At 42.8% G+C, this 9,104-nt stretch overlaps 1 protein-coding gene across 1 annotated transcript; it reads left to right on the plus strand.

Annotated features, from left to right (window-relative positions):
* Nucleotides 1–4,284: 4,284 nt before the first annotated feature.
* Nucleotides 4,285–8,715, plus strand: SLC26A2 (solute carrier family 26 member 2). The gene is made up of 2 exons (XM_009982641.2): nucleotides 4,285–4,932; nucleotides 7,208–8,715. Exons 1-2 carry the CDS (start codon nucleotides 4,291–4,293, stop codon nucleotides 8,711–8,713), a joined length of 2,148 nt encoding a protein of 715 aa, XP_009980943.1. The 5' UTR covers nucleotides 4,285–4,290; the 3' UTR covers nucleotides 8,714–8,715.
* Nucleotides 8,716–9,104: the final 389 nt, after the last annotated feature.

Raw genomic sequence — 9,104 nt, forward strand, 5'->3', positions numbered from 1 at the left:
GGATCTCAAGAATGCAGTACCTCCCCATAGCTTTATTTTATGGCAGCAGTCACTTGGTAACAGAAAGATACAGGAAATTTCCTCAGTTCTGTGTTGTAGTCTTTTTCTTTGTGTCTTAAGTAAAGCTTTTGCGGCAATTAGACACCCTTGAAGATCTTACTCAGGCCAAAAGGAGCTGATAAAAGTGAATTCTAGGCATACAAATTAGTTGTACATAAATAGCGGCTTTCAGAATAAAAAGCATAGTAGCCTCCTTTTCCAAGTTAAATATACATAATATCCTTCAGTATGCTGAACCAAAGGGTGTGTATGGTTTTTTTTTTAAGATCAAAACCCAGTTTTACTATGCAAGCTGGGCTAAAACGGTTTGCAAAAATAATACAGAGCAGCGCTTTCAGGCAGAAAAGGGTGAAACGGTTGTTGGAAATTGTGTCATTTCCTAGTCTTCTGACATGAGAGGCAGCGACTGTGTGATGAAAGGTCCTTTTCATGCCACGTGGAGAAAACCGTCATGCAGGTCAACACAAAGATCCAGTATATGCTCAGAGTTTAGTAGCCAGAAAAATTTTTACTTGGGACATTTCTCTACTGTCTAGACACGACCAAAAAAAACTCAGGTATCAACTACTATGCAGATGTTTTTCAGCACTGCACAGAACTAAACTGAACTCTTTCAGTTTCGTGTTGGAGTTCCCTGGCACGTTAAGAAAACTCCCAGGTTGAGGTGAGCTGTCTACAAGTCCTGGATGAGGGAAGAGGGGAATCAGAAGGATTTTCATTTCTAAAATGTTCACCAAAATCTCAGAAAACAAACTCATCCAAGTAATTTGCTACACATAAAAAGTAGTCTGGGGTGAATTTTTCCCTCAGCTTTTACAGTATTGATTTGCTGAGCTTTGAGTGAAAAGCTTTTTGATTTGTAACTCTGTGCTTGTGAAATTAGTAAAACTGCTTGAGCAAATACAACTGCAGAATGCTTATGCAGAGTACTGCAGGCACATGCTTTTGTACGCTACATTCGATTCATTCTCACTGTGTAGTATTTGCTTTTTTTTTTTTTTTGTAAGTGCTATAAATAATCCCTGAGCAGACTTTGCAATACTGTACGAGTGGGTGAGATTAGATATCTGGAAAGTAGGGATGGGTTCTCCTGCAAGCACGATCACTATGTGATCTTGAGTATGTCACTTCTTGCAGTGCATGTTTTGTCATTGTAAAGATCCTAATTCTTCATATGGCTCTTCTGAGCCAATAATTATTCTAAACATGTTAAAGATGCTGAATTGGAAGGCATTAGTTAAGGGAAGTTCATCGTTATAAGGTGTACATAGGTATGTGATACAGTACTTGTGCGTGGCCCAGAGGCTGTAAGATAGAAGTTTAGAATAATCAAGAAGACAGGTAGGCAAAACTGAAGCTTTCTTCTCTTACCTTCTATTGTACTACGTGACTCGACTGTCTAACAAGAATTAATATAGAGACAAATCAGTACATTTTAAAATTTACCCCTTAAAAATGTGTATGTATTAGAGTTCTGGGTAGACTCATCTTTGGATCCAGAACTCTTAGTTCTCCAAGTTATATGGCTGAGGATCAAAAGAAGGACATAGATACCAGAAACAGGACTTGAGTTCAAACTATGGAATTTTCCACTTACATCTCACCTAACCCAGCAGTGCATTAAAGCTTCATTTTTCCTTTTTTTTGAGTTCAACTTTCCCTGAGTAGCTCCTCTCCTGTGCTCAGAACAACAGCTACAAAGAGCCGTGTTCTCCCCAGTTGTTGTGCTTAGAGCTGTTTTCAACTTTCTGATTTGCAGGCCACCTTGCAGACCCCATGCACAGTTCAGATGAATTAGGCATAGAGTTGGAGGTTGTGGGAGTATGGAACAGGGCAGGAGCTGGAGAGAAAAGCATCAATGTGTTGCTAGAAGTATTTGGTAGGTGTGGAGAACAAGAGGTAGGTATTAATAAAGTATCTCGCACAGAGCAGGAGACCTGGCAATGCTGTTCATTCTGCCCTGGCCATGTAACAGAGCATGAGTTGTATAGGTCGTTATACTGTAACAGGAGTGCGTACAGCCCTCTCTTACGCAGAAAATCCATCCCTGCTCATGCCGTTATGCTGTTCGCAGTTTTGGAGCCAGGGAAGTCTCTGTTGGAAATGCAGCTCCCTTTCAGTTGCAGTCCAGTGCAGACTCATGAAGAGTGAGCTGTGTTCGGTTGTTCGAAAGCATGCAGGAGCTTACCCAGCAGAGAGAGACTCGCTGTCTCTGGGTCTGTAGTGAATGAAGACACCTTCTGGGAGTCCGTCCCAGCATGGAGCAGAAGATAAATGCGAACCTCTGCCTCTGGTATTTTCTCTTGTCTATCTATGGGCATCTGTCCTGTGTGTTGACTTTAGATAGCCCTCTGAACACCGTAGCTTGGGAACTCTAGGGAGAAGTATGCTATGGTGTAAGGTGGAAGAGTTGGATTTACTCTGATTGAGTTGCTTCTAATTGGAAGGCTGTTCTAGAAATCTCTGGATATTTTTATCTGGAAAGAGAAGCCAGTCTAAACATGAAGTATTGTAGCTGCCTCTGCTCTCGAGTAGGTTCCTTTGATATGATTAGGATCATTTGCTTAGGCTGTTTTAAGACAGTAGGTACTTGGCTTGGTATTTCTTTCCAGCGAGAAGAACCAAAGATAGTCCATCTCTGTCAGGGCTAGCAGACTGCTGGAGGCATGGCTGTGTGTGAACCATTATATGGGGCTGATGCACGGCTCCTTGGATGCCTCTGTATGGCAGCATCAAACCTGGAGTGGAAGGATGGAAATTGTACACTCCACCCAGCTAGACTGAGGTCTACGAGAAGGTGTTTTCCTCTTTGCAGAGCTGTAGGATCAGTGCCTCGTAATGAGCCGACTGCAGGAGAAATGGGTAGTTTAAGCACCATTCTCAAACTCCCTTCTCTCACTTTTCACATTGCATGTTTTTGAGACTCACACTGAAGTGATAGTAGCAGTGAAAGTTTTATAGCTACATGTGAAATGGTGATTAAGTGAACGGATTTTGAGACAGGCTTTTCAGTGGCATCCTCAGCACTGCTAGCTCCAATACCGATTTGGTAATTAATTCAGTTGTAAAATTGCATAGAACATTAGCTGGGCTGGTGTTGGCACTGCACAGAGAAGGTGTAATTAGCATAATAAGGGGTATGTTGTTATTAGCACCCTGGGACTGCAAGGCAATGTTGGAAAGGGGTGCCTGGGAGTTAGACTTTTCAGGGTTCTACTGCTGTCTCTGGCCTTGACTCCACTGTAGCACCAGGCGAACAGATTTCTGGCTGAAATTATCAGCTGCACTGTAGTAGTAGTAGGAGATACTGTGTCTGAGAGAGAGTTTTCTGGAGGATTCTGGATATTTTCTGGAAACCAGGAGTGCTGTATGGATGCATGTAATCCCTGTTGGTATCGTCAAGTTTCATTAGGGCTTGCATTGTCAAGGCTTTACTCTTTCACATTCAGGCGATATGTTTCCAGTATTAAATGTGCTTTGATACAATTACCTTATTTTACTGTTTGTAGGCAGCTTGTCCTAGAGCACAAGTTCTGGCAGAAGTGTTCCGCCTACTTCCATTGTGCCCATTAGTATGTTTTCCACTTGCGTGTATTGTTTTGGTCAGATGTAATTTACTTGAAAAACAGCTTTTAGAAAGTGTGAAGAGCATTCTTTGCAGTGTGTCATTGGCTGAAATAAAGCTACTGTGTAAAGATTGCATCTTCTTAGGTAACAAATCTTTATAATATTCGGCAGATGTAACCACTGCGTTTTAAAATAAATAAATAAATAAGATTTAGAGCAAGCTGTGCAATGCTAGAAATACACTAATTGTAGTTAATTTTCAGCAGCTGAATTGAAGTTACTGTCAGACTACAGTAAACCCAGTGTCTATCTTTGCACAGTGGAACAGGCTACAGATAGTGATTTTTATCAAGGAAGCCTCCCGGAGAAACAGTGCTGCTGCATTCTTTTCCGTTTCACAACATTGCCAGCAGCAGGTTTATTCTACCAGGATATCAGTTTCCCTCCTAGGGGAGGTGTTTCCTTGCTTAACAGGGATATAATGAGGAGGCTCTTTCAAGTTTGCTTGGAAATGGCTTTCTCTGTGCTGAACTGAGATTTTTAGTCCTTGTTTTTCATAAACACTGTATTCACGTATTCATTCTATTAAAAAGTCTCATGTAGCACGTTCATTTATGGTTTAATGCAACTGGTCCTTCTTCATGTTTTTAGGGAGTCTTTGAGATGGCAGCGATGGCAGAACTCAACAAAGTCTGTTCAGTGACTGAAATGCCAGAAAGAGACGATGCTAAACGCAGTTTCCATCACAGAATGTTCTTGGAACCCCAAGAGAAGAAGAAGAACATGAAGGCTCTGGTGGTTAAGCAAGCAAAGAAAACTTGCAGCTGCACTCCAGCCAAAGTTAAAGACTCTGTTTTCAGTTTCTTTCCTGTCTTGCAGTGGCTTCCTAAATACAAACTAAGAGAGTACCTCCTGGGAGACGTAATGTCTGGTGTGATTGTGGGGGTCTTACTAGTCCCACAGTCAATTGCCTATTCTCTCTTGGCTGGACAGGAGCCTATTTATGGCCTTTATACATCCTTTTTCGCTAGCATTATTTATTTCATATTTGGAACCTCTCGCCACATCTCAGTTGGCGTCTTTGGTGTGATTTGCCTGATGGTGGGACAAGTGGTGGATCGTGAGTTACAGAGAGCTGGCTATGACTTAGAGCCGGCTGCGCTCAGCGTGCTCGCAGGTACAGCAGCACATGTGAACACCACCGCTTTGCCTGTGAATCAGACATCACCAAAGCTGCTGTGTGATAAAAGCTGCTATGCAATTACAGTGGGAGCCACCATGACCTTCATCGCTGGAGTTTATCAGGTAAGAGAAGGTGGACAAACAGGATTCTGTGGAAGTAATTTTGGTTCTTCTTTAAATGTTTGTCCAACATTAACAGCCTCCTGGGCTTGCACGTGTCCTCAGTCTGTATCCCGTGGGAGGGGACATAGGGAGGATTGGAGGTCTCTCCAGTACTTGTGGTGCAGGAAACTCCTCTGTGTCCTCTCCTTTTCTTAGTAGCATTTTGTGCTTGCATTGCTACTCGGTTGGGGACTGTAAGGACCTGCATGTAACCACCTGCTGCTCTCACACATCTGCTCACCACCTTCCTTGCTATGGCCTGAAGCTTGTTTTTTTTTTTGGCTGGCTTATAGCTTAGATCTCTGTTGCATTGGGACAAAATGTGGTGTGTCAGCTTTTAATTCCAGACTTCAGTCATTTGTCTTTTATCAAAAATAATCTGAGCAGTACAAGTATCTTCAGGGTTTTTTTTGTTACTGTGCTTGTCAAAATTTGCTGTTTGCCCATTCAAAGCCAAAACAATGCCATTGTATGAAAAGGATACTACAGAGGTGATCAAATATATTTGAAATAACTTTTAATTATTACCATATTAAAATATATTACTCAACAATATTTTACCACTTCGTCTCTGCTCACTTCCTAGAATTCACTGCTTGCTGAGATTAAAGCAGGTATCTTTGGTTTTAGTGTCATGCATTAACCAGAAAGGGTTTAGTTTTAACGGTACTGCAGAGCTGTGGTATTTCAGTTTGTGAGTTCGCATTTATTTGTTTTTACAGTGACCTCCAGAGTGACAGCTAATCAAACTGTATAGGAACAGAAAAGGAAATATACCTGTGATACTCTAAAACACTGGGTTTAGACACAACCTGGGACTTTTTATTGTACTGCAAGTTAGTGTTGAGTAATTTCAGAGACGTTCCGGGACTCCTGAGGTACACTGGCTTTTGTGTTCCATCATTGTAGGATGGGTGCAGTTTTGGAGCTGTGAATGCACTTAATTTTCTTTGCAAGCACAAGTACAGTTAAGGTTCTTTATATGAAGAAGATAACTTTATCTTAAGTCCTTCTGAATGTTAGGCATATTCTACTTGCTGTCTCTCTGCCTGCTAACCAATAGGTCTTCACATCCTCAAATATTTTTTTACTGGAAGCTCCACCAAAATCACCTGCTCTTTGTATCAGAAGCTTTACAATCAAATGGCAAAAAGCAAGCCTGCTTATACCGGTTACCTAGCATAACTAGGTAAGACATTATTGCTAATGTTCTACAGTTAGAAAGTCTTGAATTAACTTAATCACCAAGGCTGTGAGGGAGCCTTTTTTGAGCTTGGCTCTGAGCCGATGTCCAGATCCTGAACCAGCCTTCTCTTCAGTAGTGCTTTGTGGTTCTTCTTTCCAGTCATGAGCCTAGCCTTCTTTGTTTTGCCTTTAACTACCTAATAGAATATATCAAATTGACACTACTTAAAGTTTAGTAGCTGTAAGTTCTGGCCTGCAGTCTTCAGATAACATTCCTGTAGGCCAGAGCAGGGAATTAAAAGGTTTCTTGCAAACTGCTGTGAGAAGATCCATGCACCATTTGGCATGAAGGTTGATAGGAAGGAAGGGACATTTACCAGGTAAGAAGACACAGGTGTAGAGTAGGTATCCATAAACCCAGTCATTCCCATGAGAGAGTGCCAAGGATTTGTCCATTCAACTGGCATTAATAAAGTGAATGACAAGGCGCTTAAAAAATTTATCTCTATTTATATAATCTGCATCAAAAGAGTTTGCGGCTCATATACTTTGAGTCAAATGCACCAAACTTTATGCAGTGCAAAGTACAGCTGTCAGACCATAAGCTGTATTTTTATTGTAGGTTGTGAGCTCCAGTGTAAGACAGAGAAGGACAACCAGAAAAGTTTTGGATCTCTGCAAAGTTCATAGAGATTATAGGAACTTGAGAGAGAAATGGCAAAAGCAGCCAGTATTTCAAATGCTTTTTTTCCCCAGGCTTCTTTTTTGCCTGCTAGGATAACTAGAAGTTACAACTGAACCAATGAGCAAACAGTAAACACTGTTCAGAGGTGTTCAGAGTATGAAGACCTCCAAAAAAGCTGGCTCTGTGTTAAAATGCATTTCATTTGTGTGGTGCACCAGGAGGCTGTTTTCTTCATGCTCACACCATGTCTTGTCTCCAGGGCCATGCACAGTGTCTTTTTTTATCCCACCTCCGTCCATAGCCCCACAGTGATGACATCTGCAAGATTTGTGTCCTAATCTGTTGTGTGTGCTTAATTCCTTCCAGGTGGCCATGGGTTTCTTTCAAGTGGGCTTTGTCTCGGTGTACCTTTCCGATTCATTGCTGAGTGGATTTGTCACGGGTGCCTCCTTCACCATCCTAACCTCGCAAGCCAAGTATCTCCTGGGCCTAGACATTCCACGGAGCAGCGGCATTGGGTCCCTTGTAGTCACGTGGATAAACATCTTCAGAAACATACATAAGACCAACATCTGTGATCTCATCACCAGCTTCTTGTGCTTTCTTGTCCTTGTCCCAACTAAAGAGCTTAATGAACATTTCAAATCCAAGCTCAAGGCTCCAATACCAGTTGAACTAGTTGTGATTGTAGCAGCTACTCTGGCATCTCACTTTGGGAAGCTGAGAGAGACTTACGGCTCGAGCGTTGCTGGACACATCCCAACTGGGTTTCTGCCACCTCGCGCTCCAGACTGGAACCTGATTCCTAATGTGGCTTTGGATGCTATCCCCATAGCTATTATTGGCTTTGCCATCACTGTCTCCCTCTCAGAGATGTTTGCCAAGAAGCATGGTTACACCGTGAAGGCCAACCAGGAAATGTATGCCATTGGCTTCTGCAACATCATTCCCTCTTTCTTCCATTGCTTCACAACAAGCGCAGCTCTTGCCAAGACTCTTGTCAAAGAGTCCACAGGCTGTAGGACACAAGTGTCTGGCATGGTGACTGGTTTGGTAATCCTATTAGTCCTTCTTGTGATTGCACCTTTGTTTTATTCCCTTCAGAAATGTGTCCTTGCTGTCATAACCATAGTAAACCTCCGAGGAGCCCTGCGGAAGTTCAAGGACTTGCCAAAAATGTGGCGTTTGAGCAGAGTGGACACAGTGATCTGGCTAGTTACTATGGCAGCCTCAGCACTCATCAGTACTGAGATTGGCCTTTTGGTTGGTGTTTGCTTCGCTATGCTCTGCGTCATTTTCCGAACTCAGAGGCCAGAGGCACCGCTGCTTGGCTGGGTGGCGGAGTCTGAGACGTATGAATCCCTGTCTGCTTATAAGAACTTGCAAACCCAGCCAGGAATTGTGGTGTTCCGTTTCGAAGCACCGCTCTACTACATCAACAAAGAGTGCTTTAGATCCACCCTGTACAAGCAAACTGGTGTCAACCCGGTCTGGGTGAAGGCAACAAAGAAAAAGGCATCAAAAAGAATGCTTAGAGAGAAAGAGGTGGATTCTGATGACAACCAGACCAATGTCTCCCTGGATTTTGTCTCCGAACCTCTGGGGTTTCACACAATAGTGATTGACTGTTGTGCAGTACAGTTTCTGGACACAGCAGGAATACGCACACTCAAAGAGGTCTGCAAGGACTACAGAGAGATAGATGTCCAGGTGCTGCTGGCCCAGTGCAATCCTTCGGTGAGGAGTTCCCTGATCCGAGGAGAATTCTTTAAAGAGGGGGAGGACCACCTTCTCTTCCACAGTGTGCACCAGGCTGTGGACTTTGCGTTGGGTGCACAGGGGCATGGTGGGGCCAGTGCTTCTAAGAACTAGTTGTGGAAGGGCAGCAAGTTGGAACAAAGCATGGGAAAAAAACATCTGTGGGTCTGTATGTCTATGCAATATATATGCACTCGTAAAAGGAGGCAGGATTGTTGTTAACACACTGGTTACTGTGCAGTCTGTTTTGATGCTTTAAATTTGCCTGTTGGGTGTAGTGATTCAATAGGTAGTACTGAATGAAGGCGATTCTTAACTTGATTACGGTCAATCTGTGAATCTAAGAGTTTTCACATGGTTCATCTCATTTCTCTTCTCTTTTGAACTTTCCATGTGTCAGTTCCCCTCTGACTTTTGGTCATTGGCATTGAAGTCTTTATTGCAACCCTGTCTTTATGAGTGGGATGGGATTTTGAAGTAGTCTGGGCATCCTCTCCAGCCGGAT

The sequence above is a fragment of the Tauraco erythrolophus genome, chromosome 16, assembly GCF_009769465.1.
Source record: "Tauraco erythrolophus isolate bTauEry1 chromosome 16, bTauEry1.pri, whole genome shotgun sequence".
NCBI classification, from domain to species: Eukaryota; Metazoa; Chordata; class Aves; order Musophagiformes; family Musophagidae; genus Tauraco; species Tauraco erythrolophus.